The sequence below is a fragment of the Cheilinus undulatus genome, linkage group 9 (assembly GCF_018320785.1).
Source record: "Cheilinus undulatus linkage group 9, ASM1832078v1, whole genome shotgun sequence".
NCBI classification, from domain to species: Eukaryota; Metazoa; Chordata; class Actinopteri; order Labriformes; family Labridae; genus Cheilinus; species Cheilinus undulatus.
In genome coordinates this window covers 36703157-36720530 of record NC_054873.1, presented here as the reverse complement: position 1 = coordinate 36720530, position 17374 = coordinate 36703157, and the positions used below count along the sequence as shown (strand labels likewise).

The 17374-nt window shown below is 41.1% G+C and overlaps 1 protein-coding gene across 1 annotated transcript in view; it reads left to right on the top strand.

The window, feature by feature from the left end:
- The window catches only part of tango6 (transport and golgi organization 6 homolog (Drosophila)), a 31957-nt gene extending 19138 nt beyond the window's left edge, over positions 1–12819 (top strand). Inside the window, exons 16-18 of the mRNA XM_041796164.1 lie at positions 3795–3946; positions 6997–7110; positions 12399–12819. Coding sequence (XP_041652098.1) covers positions 3795–3946; positions 6997–7110; positions 12399–12575 — 443 coding nt within the window. The 3' untranslated portion in view covers positions 12576–12819. The remainder of the gene's footprint in view (positions 1–3794; positions 3947–6996; positions 7111–12398) is intronic.
- The last annotated feature ends 4555 nt before the right edge of the window (positions 12820–17374 follow it).

Below are 17374 nucleotides of genomic sequence, written 5' to 3'. Positions count from 1 at the left end.
GAAATTGGATAGACCTTCAGTTTGCTGCACAGACACCCAGAGAGCCTCTGTGTTTGTCTTTAATACCCCCAGTGGCCAAGATTTGCCTCTTGCCAGGCTGTCATTTGTAAACAAGAAGGTTTTCTTAATTGACCAGGCCAGTTGAGTAAATGTTGAATAAATGAATGTTTGGCTCTGCTCTGGTTTGCTCCCAGTTGCTGATTTTTTTGCACTTGCAGAAATTTTCATACAAATTTCTTGGAGCTTATATAGTGAAAATCAGCAGACAGAATATGTACTTAAAACAGAAACCCAGGTTGATTGAAGTCATTTGCTGGTCTGGATAAGGATAGAATTGAAAAAAATTAAATCTAATTGCCACTACTTATCTTTTATTGACTCTTTCTTTAGCTTGTCTTCCAATAAAATATAAACATAGTTAATTACTATAGTAGGGGAAAAAAATAAGAGTGTTAAAGTTGCACCAAGCAGTGAACCTCCTCTTTTGACAGATGTGTTTGATTGAAGTGTTGGAGTGTTCACTAAACAGCCGCATATTAGAATGGTTGTTAAATCAGGTCAAGTACAAAACATATGCCGGTTTGGCACTTCGCCCCATCAACCTTGGTCCTGTCCTGCTCTGGCCTCCTGATGGCCAACGTCCAGGCCTACACCAGGCCCGTGCCCCGTGTCTCAAGGTATCTTCCCAGGTTACCCCTACATGTCCCACCCAACCACCCTTGATGTATAGTCCTGTTCACCAGGTCTTGTGCATCCATTATGAGGTTTGCTCGATCAGGCCTTGGAAAGCATGCCAAGGTGCCTTTAGAAGTGCAGCTGTCGCTCATGTATCCAGCAACTGACTCTTCCCATCTCTGCTTTCCTGAGCACGTCAGCATTAGACACGTTCTTCCCAACAATAACCCAAAGATGTGCCAGAGAGAAGTTATGACGAAGGAGTCCATCTCATGCCTCTGGCCATCAGTCAATGTCAAGGCCTAACAAGAGTACGGTATGTCCAGGAGGAACAAGGACCAAAAGACTCTGACTTTCATCTGCATGTCCAGATACCTGGAGTGCCCAACAGTCTTTGCAAGCAAACCCATCGCCCCATGCTCAAGTCCAAGTCTGTGGTAGGTGAACAGCTTCACAACTTCCACACTGTCACCATTTACAGCCACAGACTCAATGGCAGCAGCTAAGGCATCCATGCCTGGATCTTTGTTTTAGCCCAGGAGATGTGCATTCCCAACACTTAAGCCTCCTCACCCAGCAAGTTAAGAGCCCCCACAAGGACAGTCATACAGTCTCCACAAGGAATGAAATGTCAGCAATGTCCAGATCAGTGATCTGGACATCGCAAAACAGTTCACTGCTCCTGTTACCTGCCCTATTATCCAGTCCATACAGGTACTGAAGAGTGTAGGCTAAGACACACCCCTGCCTCATCCCAGAATCAACTGGGAAGACGTCAGAGATGCAGCCACAAGACTTCAAAGCACTCTCTGTGCCAGATTATTGGGCAGACATCAACTGGATGAGCGAATGTGGGATCCCATTGAGCTCCAGAATCCTCCAGAGGGCATCCCTGCTCACTGAGTCTACATAGGCTGCAAGCAACCCTCTAATGAATTCCTGAAAGCACTTAGTGAGGGCCCAAAGTTCCAGGATGGGGTCCACCATAGACCTCTTCAAGTGTAAAGCCTGACTCTCTGGGCCCTTGATGTTGGAGCAGCAGATGACAAATCCTTTTCAGCAATATCAGTGCAAGGACCTTGCTCTGCACTGAGAGAAAGACCTTCCATATCAGGGACAACAATGCCCCTCATCTTAGGGATGATGCCTGTTCTCCCTACAGAGCTGATGAGAGTGTGTGTAACCACAAGTGGGAGGTTTAACAGCCCACCTTGAGTGTCTCAGCCTGGATCCCGCATACACCTGGTGCTTTCCTGGACTTCAGCTTCTTCTTGTTCTGACGAGTCTCCTGCAAGAAAGTGCAGTCATTTAAAAAAACTCAAACAGAAGTCTTTGTGGCTAAGGATCTCAAATTCGAAAACATAATATACAGTATCATTGGAAAATGATAAATGTAAAATACCCTAAGCATGTGGGAAAGAGACACTGTCTGCACCAATCACTGTTACAAAGTCAAGATTAATGTTATCTATGTACAGAAAGAGGCTGCATAATCAAATATAGTCCTCTTTAAAGAGTTTTGTTTTCTATTTATACACTCTAGAGGCTAAATGCAACTCAGCAAGTTTAGATGCATCCGTGGAAGTGTTGCATCAGGCTTCCCAGCTGTGTTTTGTGTGTGTGGTATGTTAAAATGTGCAGGTGTGTAGCTGTGTGTGTTTTTGCATATGCATCTTACTCCGTCTGTTTGGGGTTCTGAAGCAAGGGGACTCTGAAGAAGTTTTTGGCACATTATAACTGTAATCTTGGACAAGCAAATAGATCAGTTTGATCTGTGAGCAACTGTGTGGGTGAGTTTTTTGATCGGGGAAGTATAACCACCAGCTCTAATACATACACAGAGCTCTAACAGGTCTTACTACTACTCTCTAGTCAGCTGCTTGTCTTCTCTCCATGGAGGCTCTGGCTCTCCTCCATGTTGTTTGGCAGGAGATGCTCAAGTCAGCAGTGAGCTTAGTTCTTTGAATGTCTGTCTATGTAACAGCATTACACATTCACAGCTTGTTTTACTGAATCTGACTACCTGTAAACAGCAGTAATAGTATTGTGTCAAGGTGTATATTCACACTGTAGCTGCCTCACTCTCTCTCTGCATTACTCCCCTTGTGTCTTTCTTTTGTGGCTTTGAGGGTTTGTTTTTTTCATGTGTTTGTGCTTACTGAAGCTCAGAGTTTTGCCGGATGATGGCTTCATTTCTCACTCCCTGCTGGCTGGTGCTTTTCTGTGCAGAGTCTCCAGATTCCTAAGTTTGCTACCATCTTCCCACAGCACAAAGACAGAGTGGTTAGGTAAACTGGTAAAGTTAGGGACACTGTATGACCTGCTGGTGTTTACTGTTCCTGAGAAGCGGTTTTGGTGTAAGCCTCTATGCCAGCAGACCCTCCTGGCCTAAATTGCTTGTGACAAGTGGAAAAAATGCAAATAGGGAATGAAAAATGTACATGTTGAGTTTCTCGATACCAGATTTACTAATTAATTAAGAGACACTTACGTCTTGAAACAAGATTTTAGCACTACTTTTACAATGGTATTTAGTGTAATAAAATATAATACTATAATGAGAAGTTGAAAAAATAAACTGGCATAGATTTGAGTTTTTAGTGTTGTAGTGTATCGAGAAAATTCAAGGGTTCATCAAAGCTATCGGGTTTCCTCATCTAGGGACCAGTTACGTCTTGTGCAAAATGCCAACACAGTCCATCCAAAAGTTAGAAATATTTTTACTTGGATCAAAGAGCTGGGACGCTGGAGATTACTGTTCAGCCCTCTGAGGTGTTTTGGGACTGACTGAGCGAAACATCAGAAAAGGTGGGGGTTCACTCTTGACAACCCTGACAAAGTGCTGGCTTCTTGCTGTCTTTTTGTGTGCATTGTTGACTTGAGGGGGCCAATATGAAGGGCTTAAGTGGGTTTAGGGATCTTTTTCCTGCTCCTACTTGTGCCTCCTTTTCGTAAGGCAAAAGTCATTTTACCCATAACTAATAAAGCAAAGATTTAAATATTTCTACTATTTGTTGCCAAATATCAAAGAAACTTCCAATCTGACAACAGTTTTAGCTCCAACTGATAATAATATATTTTGTCAGTGAGTTATTCTCCCCTTTCTCTCTTTCTCCCAGGGGACCTTGCACCCCATCTTGGCCGTCCTCTGGTTGGTGTTTTCCTGCAGGGAACTAGGGATCCAGACCAAAGTGTGCGGGCCAGCAGTCTGTCCAACCTGGGGGAGCTTTGTCAGAGACTGGATTATTCTCTGGGAACACTGGCACAAGAGGTGAGACATAAAACCCCAACAATCATCTCAATAAAATGATGTATAAAAAAACAAGAGACTGGACTAAGTGATGCTGAGAGAAAATATGAAGCTGATTTTTACATAACACTTCATTTCTATTACAGTTGATTAAAAAATGAAAATCATTAAAAAAAATCTTCTGTTTTAAAATCCATTTTAATTCAAGTGCCACATTTAAGGAAGGTATAGGCTCATTTCAGATGCCCCATCAGAGTTCTCTTTTGTTGCTGGACACATTTCATTCTATTTAAAATAGTCATGCACATAGGTTTTAGGCATGTAGGGTGCTATGGATTCATCACAGGGACCTATGTGCTACAACCTGAGGCTTGATAGAGAGGGGAGAGCAGGTTTGACACGTGTCCATATGTCTGTCGCTGCCAGCATCATGTTCAACAGTGCCCCCCCCCCCCCAATTACGTTCGGAGACCACCGTTTGTTATATTTTGGGTCCCCCGAAACATCCACAGCACAACCAGGGGCTCGTTGAAACCCTATTACCTGCCAGCACAGGCTATGCTAACTCACCACATATGCCCATATGTCACTCTTCTTTGGGCGCATGTGCACTCTGGAACCAGCAGTGAGAGTTTAACCAAATCTACCAGTGGGTATCAAATAAAGATACCTTGCCAGATTATTTTCCCATGTCCGTGGTAAATATGCAAGGACATCCAGAGTATGACCTGTTTTGTTTTAATGCTCCTTAACCCCTGACGGTGCCTTCAGGCAGCTTCTTTGCCTTACTGCCACCTCAGTTTTTGCCCAAACATGCCTAAAAGTTATACAAAGTGCTGTATATTTGCCGCACCAGTAGTTGAGTGGTTAAGGCGCGTGCCATGTTAGCAGGTGACCCGGGTTCGGATCCGGCCCGGGGCCCTACTTCCTGCATGTCTCTCCCCGCTCTCTTCCCTGTTTTTCCGACTCTATTCACTGTCCTATCTAATAAAGGCAAAAAGGCCAAAAATAAACTTAAAAAAAAAAAAAACAAAGTACTGTATATTTCACATTTTATTTTTGCCAACAGCGAGGTGCATTTTTCTAAATTCATGGGTAGAAACATTTAGAAAGTCCTATCTGGACTTTCAATAAGGACTGTGGTCTCCTGTTGGTGTGTGATTAGTTTCAAGACAAAAATAAGATTAAAGTACCTCAAAGTTACAGTTCTTCCTTATCTTACAAATAATGGTGACACAATGCAAGCAAACAGGAATGCACATCAGGTTCACACACCACTTGGACTTGTGTATCCTTTGCACAGATAATTTTTTGATATTTTATGTCTATTAAACCAGTGGTTCCCAACCTTTTTCCTATGAGCCCCCCTTACTTGTATCGTAGAGGAGCTGAGGACCCTCAGGAACCCCCAAAACAAAAGGTTATACATGGATGTAAAAAATGAACATCAAATTTAAACGTTTTCATTGTTCAAATCTATATACAACAGCCCAGCACAAAGGTTTTCTTATCAAAAGACGTTTGCATGAACTATTCATAAGTGTTTTGTAATGATTTTAGTTAGTACAGGTGAATCTAATTTTGACAGCCCCAAAGCAGACAGAGCCTCGTGCCCCCCCTGAAATCTCTGGCACCCCTCCAAGGGGGTCCCAGACCCCAGGTTAGGAACCAATGTATTAAACAATACAAAAGTGACAACAAAGGAAACCATCCATCAAATGGGAGCTGGCTTCTATCATCCACATAAGAGCCAGCACATTAGAGCCTCATTAACAAACAACACATTACCACTTGCTAGTCAGTTTTCTCAAAATGAGGTATTATTTCAGTCTAACCTATTCTCCACAAAGTTTATATGCTCATAATGGATGGTTACATTGTAACCCAGCCTCTATGAGTGGAAAGGCTATCTTGCATATTTAATTTGTATGGGGACTGACACCATGGGGTCAGCTGACATGGATACTCTTTAAGACATGGCAAGCATGGTTATACGAGCCTTATGCATGCATGGCCTCTTCAATTAACTTTGATTGGAACATGTTTCTGAGTGGCGTCTTAGCTGGAGAGATAGTCTCTCCAATCAGAGAACCAGAGTTACATGTAATCATTCTTCACTATTGTGTCAAGACCATCTTTCCACCAGACCAGCTCTCTTCCTCACAAAGTGGATCAATGCTGATGTCAGACACACTGCACACACACCAAACTTTGCACAATTTAAATGCTTTTCTTTTACACCTGTATGCTGCTTGACTCTGTGGAAATCAAAGAATCAAAGAGGCCACACATGCATGTGGCTTATATAACCATGGCTGGCTAATCAGTGCATGGCTGAGAGGGTGGTGAGATAGTCTTGTCACAATAGAGAACTGCTTTTTCTTACAGCAACTTTAAACATGATGGAGACAGTTATTCAAAAGGCATCACTAGCCCTGATGGCAGGTCATTACTGAAGGCATATTGTTGATGCAACGCATAAATACACGTACTAAGAGCAGTCTGTGTGAATTAGAAGGACAAACCATATGCTCACCTGGTGTTTTTTTGTGCATGTGACTCCTAATATATGTATGTGCTGCACAAACACAAATACCTGCCTCCAAACACTCTGATCAGCATCTGAGTTTGCAGAAAATAAGCCCAGATGTACACGTGTACGTTCCCGGCTACTGCAGTGGTCAGAGGCGCTAGAATGAATGAGCCACACTGTCAGCTGGAGTAACAGGGCTGCTTATTCATGAACTTGTTCACTTCTACTTCTCTACACTGACCGTGTGTTTTTGTATGTGTGTTTGTGTGTTTGAAGAGATTGTGGACCCATGTTGATTTAGATGTGCAATCAATAAGTCAGTCGATCCAGTTTAAAATGGTTACTGACCTCAGCAGAGTAGGCAGCGTGTTAAACACAGCACAGTTCCACATCTCGTTTCATGCCTTGACTAGAGATCATCTCTGACTTTATTCTTGTTTTGTAGTCATATTTACTTGAATTTAGACTCTCTATGTATGCTCAGAGTTTGTATCACAGTATGTATGACTTGTAAAGATTAATTTGTTTCTGTGTGCAGCTGAGCTCCTGTTTGACGGCTCTGATCAAGACAGAAAAAGAGGCAGAGGTGAGAAGAGCTGCGGTCCACGTTATCACCCTGCTGCTTCGAGGCCTCAGTGACAAAACCACCCAGGTACAAACAGTCCCTTCCCACCACACTCCTCCACCCACACATGTCTGGTTTTGTCTTAAAAGGAAACACTGGAATGATTTCTGAAAGACTGAATGACTTGAACCTGAGCTCCAGGTCACTAGCAAAGGTGTCGGTGAGTGATTGCTTCAGTTTTGCCTGCAGGTCAAAAGAAAAATTACCAAGTTATCCTGAAGTGTTTGTTCTTCCTCTTCCCTTTACAATGAACCCACCTCACAACCCGCCAGACAGCAGGAAATGACCAGTGTTTTTTGAAGTTTCCTAGCTGGTGATATTCCATCAGGTCACGTTTTGCTTTCAGGTTCAGGTTTTTCGGAATCCAGGAATTTAAGACAGTAGGGATGACTTAGTCAACTTTTTTGCTTTTTTTCTTTGCTATTTTGTCTGTCATATCCCTGTTTTCCACCAAGCGAGTTCCAAGGGTTGTGCTGGACTAGAGCTGGTGCTTGTTCACAGTTGCTTGAATCCAAGAACCATCAGTGAACTGGTTTGCTTTTCCACAGGCTGGAGTTTGCCAGAGAGCAGCGTCATTACATCCCTGTAAACATCAGAGTACGTCTCTGTTTTCCCATCAACATAAGCGTGCTGCACCCAGCCACAAACACATGTAGTCTCCAACAGAAGCATACAGGTTCTGACATAAGCCAATCATTTCCTCTGGACCTGCAAGGACTTGGTGCCATACTAGAGCCAGTTTTTCTGGCCCAGCTCTTTCAGTTTTGAAAGCACATTCTGGCTCTGCACCAGGCCCTTGCCCCATCTCTCCAGGTATCCTCCCAGCTGACCTCTAGAGACATGCCGCCACCCCAAGGGCCTGGACCAACCCCACTGGGCCCTAGGCACCAAGTATGTGGTGAGCTGGATCAAGCCAGAGAAAGCCTGCCAGGTACACATCAAATAGAGGCCCACAAAGATAATAAAAACAATAATTTTATTTATAAAGCACTTTCAAAAATTTAGTTAAAAAGTGCTTCACAAGAAATCTGACAAAGGAAAAAAAATACATATATTCAACAATACATGGAAAAGAAAGAAAAATAAGATAAAAAAAAAAATAAAATGTGAAACATCAAAACATTAGTATAAACAAATAGAATTACATCTAAAAGAGCAGAGAAATTGTCAAGAGAAGGCTAATCTTAAAAGGTGCGTTTTTAGAGCTGATTTAAAAGAAGATAGTGAATCTTCGAGTCTGACACTTTCAGGTAAATTATTCCAAAGGGTTGGAGCCCTGACAGCAAACACAGGGTCAGATAAAAGGTTCTTATCAGATGCCTCTGGAACCCCCATGCCCTTAAACTACATCACCCGAAGATACCTAGGGGAGTATTCCTAACTCTGCAGCCACCAGATAAGTCGGGCACCATATGAAGGTAGCCGGGCAAAGCCCTCAGGACCATGGCTGTACTAGGAGGAAATCCCTGCCAATCAGGGAGGTTAAACTTTCCAGGGGGTGCTGAGGTGTCAACGACCAGTTCTCACCACTTTGGCTCAACCTGAGGCCATCGATCTGAGTCAGCAGCTGGAACATGCCTGGTGCTATATTAAGCATCGACTATTAAACAACCCTGGAACTAGCTTGGTAGAAAAGAGATAACAGTACTATTAAAGATCTATGAGGAGCTTTCAATCACATTGATTTTGGAGCCCTTTGTGGCCCAAGCAGTACACAATGTCTGGTATATTTTTAAGATGTGCTTTTTAAAAATCTCCTCATGCTGTTTTTAACAGCTAATTATATAACCATCTGTGAATCTTTGCTGTTGAAAGTGCCATTAAAGGCTCTTTCTGCAACATCCTGTACCGTCGCTTTGTCCGATACCAAAGCTGCAGCAGTAGTGATAACAAGCATTCAAATAACTATGTAAAACTCCAATATTGAGTTAATAGTCGTGTTTGCTTTCAGAGGAAACAGTAATATATGCTGCAATTTTTAGTATATGGTACTGGCTCGGTCCTACTCTGTTTTAGTACCAGGCCACTTAGGGCTGCATTTATTCTTTAATGAGAGTTTTTCCAGATAAAGTAGTGACAAAATAGCTGGAAGTTAGTGAAGTTTGTTAGATGATTTGCCATCATTTCCATTTAGAAACTGGCTAAAACCCTGCAGCATCAGAACCATGTAGGCTCGTTAACCTTTTTATTATCATTTGATTAAAATTCAGTTCAACTACGTAAGAATTGAAAACAAGAAAGCCAGGTAGTAAAGGGTTTACATTGATACATACTGGTAAGCCTCGTTGATGTACTCTTTGCTGTGAAGGGGTCTGTTAGGTCAAAGTGGGGCCACCTCCTCTGTCACCATGGTTCAAGAATGTCTCCTCTGTCAGAGCGAACAAATCAAAACAATCTAGTTCTGCTAAACAGACTGTAATGCTTCACTCCATGGAATGCTAAAGGCAGAAGGACCCAGTCTGCTCCTGGTCTTCTCCAGGTTTTAAAAAGGCTGAATAACACAGCTTGAGGTGTGTTTTTGAGAGTGAGAGGTTGTTGTTTCACAGCCTGACAGGTCCTGTAATCTAGTGTCAGTTTCCCCGTGGTCCTCAGGAGGGTTAAAAACTAAATATTAGCTTGTTAGACTCAGTCCAAACAGCATGTTTTTAGAGTCACACATCCCTCTCTTCCTCCGTCAAGTTCTCTGGTCCCTGGCAGGGCTTTCCTGAAGAGTTGTTTTTTAGATAAATGAGAGCATGATCCAAACTAATCACATCACAACTCTCAGAGCTCCAAATAAGGAAGCAGTGTGGCAGGACCCACTGTTCTGTTCTTATTTCACTGTTCAGTTAAAAGTTAAAAAACCCTCTTGTCAGAGTCAAAACAGATTTCTACAAAGTAATGTCAATTGAATGAAACTGTCAGTTTAAAGTCAGTATTTAGTAGATGCAACCCAGGTTGCACTGGGAGTGTGAACAAACATTTTCAAGTCCAGCCACATATTCACTATTGGATTGAGATCTGGGCTTCGACTCTGCCACTCCAGAACATTCACCCTGTTGTCTTTAAATAATTTCACTGTATGCTTCGGCTGAAAAATAAATCTTCTCCCTAGTTGTACTTCTCTTGTAGACTGAATAAGATGATGCCAACACATTGCTTTACAGTGGGGATGGTGAGTTTGTGGGGATGTGTAGTGTTTGGTGTTCAACAAAAACAGTGTTCTGTCTGACGGCCAGAAAGCCCGATTCTGGTCCCATTAGACCAAAGAACTTTCTCCCACTTGGCCCTGGAGTCCCCCACATGCCTTTTGGTAAACTCTAGTTGAAATTTAATCTGAGTTTTTTTTTCAACAGTGGCTTTCTCTGTTGTCCATGTTCTTCACCAGCTTTGACTGGTGAAGAACATGGACAACAGTTGTTGTATGCAGAGTCTCTCCAGGTCAGTTGCTGAAGCTTGTAACTCCTTCAGAGTAGTCATAGGTGTCTTGGTGACCTCTCTTACTTGTCTCCTTCTTGCACGGTCACTCAGTTTGTGAGGACGGCCTGATCTAGACAGATTTACAGATGTGCCACATTCCTGCAATTTCCTGATGATGGATTTAACTGAACTCCAAGGGATGTTCAGTGCCTTGGATTTTTTTGTATCCAACCCCTGACTTATGTTTTTCAATAACCTTTTCTCTAAGTTGATTGGAGTGTCCTTTTGTCTTCATGGTAAAATGGTAGTCAGGAAAACTGCTGAACCAGTGACTGGTCCTCACACACAGTTGTCTTTATACCACAGTCAACTGAGAGACATTCACTACCCCATTTCACTAATTGTGAGACTACTAGCAACAATTGGCTGGATGTCCTTCCTTGCTGGACATCGACGTTTTTCATAAAAAAGCCAAATTATATTGACCATATTTGATTTATAAAATCAATTAAAAAGTTAAACATCCAAGGGGTGAAGCCTTTTTATAGGCACTGTAAGTTTTACCTCAGCCCCAATGGGAGCTCTGCTTATTTTCTATCCCACAGATTAAGTAAGCATCCAGACATAGTTTAAAGATTGTAGATAATGTGTACAACACATTTTCAACACACAGATCAATTTGTAATTTTTTTGGCAAGCATGGTCAGTTTTAGTGACACTATAATGGAGGCATTCATTAAACAGCTTCTTTATGTCTTAGGCTCTAGTTAACTGGACTGGACTGCATTTTATCAGGAGGTGTGCCAGACTTTTTTTCTATCTCATTAACACACACGAGAGCAGTAGAATATCTTGAAAGTCTTGAATTAATGCACAGTATTTGATCATAATCTATTCCAGTTATGATTAAACAGAAACCTTCAACATTTCCTAAACCTCATCCTTGGAGCAAAATCATTTAAATACAGTCTCTTATCTTCAGAGCCTTTCTCATTAAAAATATCAGTGGCATTTTTAAAAAAGCACTGAATTAATTAATTCTGTCTCCAGTGGTTTTCCTGTAAAGGCTTTTCTCTGTGAGCTGCTGTTGGCTGCAGTGTGATGTGGCTGTTGAGCCTCTGCCACGATTACAGCGAGCTGTCCAGCTGCTGGTCTCAGACCAGGTCCTGTCATTATGGAGCAGCAGCAGCTGTACGGGGCTAATGATACACAGAGGGGCATGAGAACAGCTGAGAGAGACAGACCCTGACAGGCCGGGGCTCAAAGGTTAGGTCAAAGTGGAGGAGAGCAGGTCATGTGCTGTGTTTTGGACGGTTCAGGAGGTGTTGGGGCGTTGAAAGAGGCAAATAAAGATGGAACAAAAAGAGATGGGAGTCAGAGAGTGCATCAACACATTAACATATTGTTTTCAAGCTAGAATTTTTGCATGAATTTTATTAGAAGCCTTTAACTAAAGTTGTATCTTTGGTGTAACACTTGTACCAACACATACTGAACAGCTTCTGATGTTTTTTTTCTATTTACAGTACTGCCAAAGAAATTCACATTTCATATCATTAAAAGGTCATGAAAGTTTCCTTCCTGGTTAGTACTGGTAGTAATCCTAGCATACTTTGTAGTGAGACTGGGAAAGAAGTAACTTAAAAGGGAAAAAATGTTTTGTCTTTTTTTTTTCTGTGCTGTGGTTGAGTATGACCAAACCACTAGCTTCCCAAGTTGTGTCTTTTCTCTGTCTGGTCTTATGTACTCACCAAAGTTCCCTTATTTAAATTGGATCAAATCTTTTGAAGACATCAGGTTAAGAAAAAAGGTGAACATTAACAACAAGCTGTTTGTTGTCACTTTCCAGCCCAGTCTAAAGATTTAAGTGTTGTTTCATTTGTATGTAACCTCTCCCTCTCCTGTGACCCCTCCAGGTTCTCAGAGATGTTCTCTTAGACCTGTATCGGGCTCTGAAGTGGGTGGTCCGCTCAGACCTGGATGAAGTGGCAGTGCTCCACGCCCAGCTGGCTCTGGAGGAGCTTGACGATGTCATGAAGAGGTTCATCTTCCCTGAGCAGAAGCTGGAGAAGAAGATTGTAGTGCTGCCATAGACTTCAAAGTTCACTTAAGCTGGGACTTTGTAGTTTGGATTTTATAAAGGTGCCTTTTCTTGCAGATAGTTTCACACTAACATTTTTTCAGCCAAGAGACGTCAGAGCTATAAACGGTCACCGAGAGGTCGCAGCTAAAACCTGATGGCAGCCTCACCAAGTCTTTCCTCAGTAGAAAAATTGATCCTACACCCTTCTGATCTTTGGTTTGACATTTCACCTCCCAATAAATTTTCGGACCCATTTCAGTGATTTTGTAAAACTGAATTCAAGGTAATGAACCTTTGTGACGATGGACTTCTGTCTTCATTCAGAAAGGACAGTGGACATATTTAGAAACTGGAGGGAGAGAGAGGGGAATGATGTGCAGAAAAGGAGCGACAGGCAGGATTTGAACGTGTACCACCTTCTTCAAAGAATCAAACCTCTGTGCATGAAGCACACTGACATATCCACTAGGTTACCAATGTCCTACTTTTATATTTTAAGTGTTTTGAAATGATCACATGTTGGCCAGCACTATTAAATGGAAAAAAGCAAGTAGGCACATTTGTCATATTTAAAAAAGACACATGTTGATTTTGGTAAGATATCACTCTCAAAGGGACACTGACATATCAGAAATATCAGAAATACCAAATATGCTTGAATTATTAGTTATTGTGAGCACTTCAGAGTCCTTGGAAACAGATGTTTCTGATGGGGAAAAAGGTTCTTTTCTGTAATTTTCCATTTATTTGTGCAGTTATAAGATAAAAGAAAAAATGAACATTTTCAGTGGTGTTATTTGAGAATCAGGTCAAATAAGTGTAAATTTTATGTAAAGTTAGAAATAGGGGGTATAACTTCACAAAATTAAGGACAGTTGAAGAACATTGGGAAAAAATTATTTGAGATAATTTTTTTTTCTGTTATATATTTCTAAAAAGGAAATTGAACCTTACAATTGCATGCTCATGTACGTTAAAGGTCACATATTAGGCAAAATACACTTTTTCGGGCTTTTATAGCAAAAATGTGTACCCCTGGCCTGCCTACAATCCCATTAAGAATCAGAACCCCCACCACCACCACCGCCTTTCAGCAAACGTGTGCTGAAACAAGCCGTTCCCAGATTTTGGCCTCATGATGTCATGTGGGGACATCGTGAGGCCCCCAGGTTCGGTTGGCCCTCCCCACTTGGAAGAAAGTTCCGCCCTCCTCTCGGATCCCCCTGTCACCTGGAGCCACATTAATCCATTAAGCCACATCCATTTCCTGAGATGGGTGTTGTAAGGGGGCGGAGTCAGACAGCTCAATAACATTTAGAGCCACAGACAGAAACAGCTCGTTCTGAGCAGGGCTGAAACAGAGGGGTTTTCAGACAGGCAAAAATCTAATACTGGAGTGTATTTTCAGCAACAAACTTCACAGGTATGTTTTGGGGACCTCTGATACCAATATAAACTTGTCTTAAAAGGGTAAATATGTGACGTTTAATTATGTTTTGAATCACAATTATATATATTTTCCTTCTTTGGATCTCTGTCATTTTTAGACTCCAAATTGTAGGCACTGTGCAGCTCTTTGTAAGTTGCACACTGAAGAGGAAAAGAGGAGTTGGTAATGTTCAACTTAAATGTCTTCAACCATTTCTAATGTTGTTCAAAGTTACATTAAGCTGACCTGACCAGCCCCATGAGTATAAGTTATGATTAAACTAAAGCTAACTGTGTCAAGCTGCTGCGACTCCCCCAAACTACAGCACACACATGAAGCTGAAAACATGTTGTTAACAGACTGTATGATAAGGAGTACCAGGACAAGGTGCTGCTGGTAGCAGGAATACACTCATCTTAGATATGCCTCGCATGTTTGAGCATCTGCCTGAGCATCATGGGTATCTGTGCAAGCAGCAGCGTCTCCTGTAGCCTAAATGTTATTATATGCAGGAGACACACCGATTCTGCCTGCAGAGTGCTCAGTTCTCTTATTACTAACGATGATTTCAGGCAGACTTTAATTTAAATTAGTAATAAAATGACGCTTCAGGTCACATGACTAACATCATACGACCTGAGATGTGACTATTGCATATCACTATCACAGCTGTAAAATTATATATCTTTCAGCTCTACAATTAGGCCTCAGTAAAGCAGTAGATAACATAACTCATCACTCATAAAGCACTATATTTTTCTGTCATTTATAAACAGCCACAAATGCTTCATCAGTAAAGAGGTACATCTCTGGTAAAAGTAAGGGTAAATGTTACAGATCCTTTGCTGGGGCATCAAACAGCATAGCTGTATTTATAAATAGCCTAAATATTTTTTTAATTCTTCAAGATTATCAATTAATCAATCTTTTTTGTATACCTCCAATTTAAACCAAAGTTATCTCAGGACACTTTACCAAGAGGGCAGGTCTAGACTGTACTCTCTGATGTGGCCTATTACAATAGACCAGTGTTAAACATTAATATTATAATAAAGACCAGACCCTATTACTATAAAGGCCAGCGTTAATCACCAGGAGCTTAGCACTAGTGGTATTTAGTATCGTTACAGTGGTGACAAAAACCTTCCCTTAAAGACCCTGTAAAGTGAAAATAAATCTGTATTTAGGTTTGTTGTATGAAAGGCCACTGTGTTATGAACCCCAGGTCAAATTTCAGTCAGATAAAACATCTTTAAGTTTAAAAAATATTAAACTTCAAAATCATGAAAAATGAGGCCGTGAAATCCTGCTTCAGGATGGTGTGGGCATGTCGATTGAATGACCTGAAGCCACGCCCACTCTCAGGAAATACAATCCTCAGATTAAAAAAAACATGCTACATTCTGAATGGAGAACGCAGTCATGAAATTTGCTTGTCCCTTGAGCTTATGATCAGAGTCCAGCTGCCTGGCTCTGTGCTAGACAAGATACATAGTCTGTTTTCTGCCTCAAATCTCTGTTATGATGTTTTAATGATCCATGGACCACTGTGACTGATAGATTTGGCAAATTTACCTCACAATGAACAAAAACCAGCATCTAACTCATGGTTAAATACAAAATTCAGTCACATATAGATCTGTGTTTTCACATGTTTACAGCAAGCTCATTCTAACATATCTAGTGTGTTAAGACACAAATTTTGGACTTACAGGGTCTTTAAGGGGCAAGAATATCATGCAGACCAGACTCTGCTGAAGCTGCACTGGGGTTGGAAGGAGCTAGAATGAAAGATTCAGGGTGGAGAAAAGCAGGAAGAGGAGAAGGACAAGAGACACAACAACAAATGAAAGAAATTTATGGCATCTGTGGCCATTATCGGCCATTATAAATTAAGGTTCACTTATGCCTTTAATAATTATTTACTAATGCTTCAAATAATCTATAGCTAAGTTTAAAATGACATAATAAATACTGCTTTTTAAATGTTGAGATACATTTTTGATTTAAGATAAGGCCGTAGAATTTTTTTAGCGGTATACACTCCTGACTGTTATGGGAAATTAGGGGTTTGAATCTGGTCAGAGCACAATGAATATCCAGTATGGGTCCTTGGGCAATGTCCTTAATATCAGGAAGACCTCTACTGTGTGTAAGTTACTTTGTAAAAATGTCACTGTAACATTAGTATTTACTAATACTTTGTTACTGCTACTGCTAAAAGTCAGTAGTTATTGTAAGTGTTCCCATAAATGGCAGATATATGAAAAAAAGATGATTATCTTGGCCCCTTTCAGTAATCAGTCTGTATTTAGATTTGAAATCACTGCTTGAATGACATGTCAGCATGACATTTTGGACTTGAAATCTTGCTTACTCACCTTGTCAAGTATTGGGGTTTTGTTTTTCTGCCACACAAACCCAGATATGTGCATGGTTGTTGCATCTTTCTAACTTCAGAAACACAGACAAACAAAACAAAGTTATTTCTTCTTTGTGACATTCTCACTTAGCCCTAAAGTGGAGAGCACTCAAAAGTCCAACTTCTCTGTGTAAACAGTAACAAAAGGGGTCCGACAGGGTTTGAACAGAGTCAGGCTCAAGGCTGACAGAAAGCAATGAGACATTCCTTCTTTTGTTTCATCCATTGAGCAAAAAGCTAACACTGTATGAGGCATGACCTTCTCTCTGTCCCTCAAACGGCAAACATGAGGAGCTTCAGCTTTGTTTGCGATCCGTGGATATTTCCCCCATCGCGGAGTCAAGGTACTGAGGCTCTCTGAGTGGAAACGCACTCTTTCATCATGCTGGCAGATTTAGATCTCTTCACTGCCACAAAACCAAAGCTCTTACATCTGTGTTTACCCTGGAGGTTATGTATTCTTCTGTCAGTGACACCTCAAATAACAACAAAAGGACAGGTTTATGAAAAAACACCACCAAAGGCTTATGCCTGATGTGGTTGACCAATCATGATAGTGAATTTGGTAAAAATGGGGATTTAGAAACCACCCAGTAGATACATGTGGAATTTAACATGACATTGATGAATACTTTCATTGTGAATACAGGTAAATAAGTGTAATCTTTCTTATATTTATGTAAAAGAAATCCATCTAATACAATGAAAAGCCTGTGTGAGGTATACAGGTATTAAAATCTCATCCATAAATGCCTGAGCTGGAGAAGTATTAATAATCATTAACCATTTATACTGACGTTAGCAACTGGTTTGTTTCTCAAAAACAGAATAAATTATGTTCCTTGTATCATCATACAAAGCCAAAACATAAAACCAATAACTGAGTCTGTTGCAGAGTATTCTCTGAGGTTTTATTTTTTTCCTGCAGATTGCTAATAAGGAACAAAATGAAATGCAA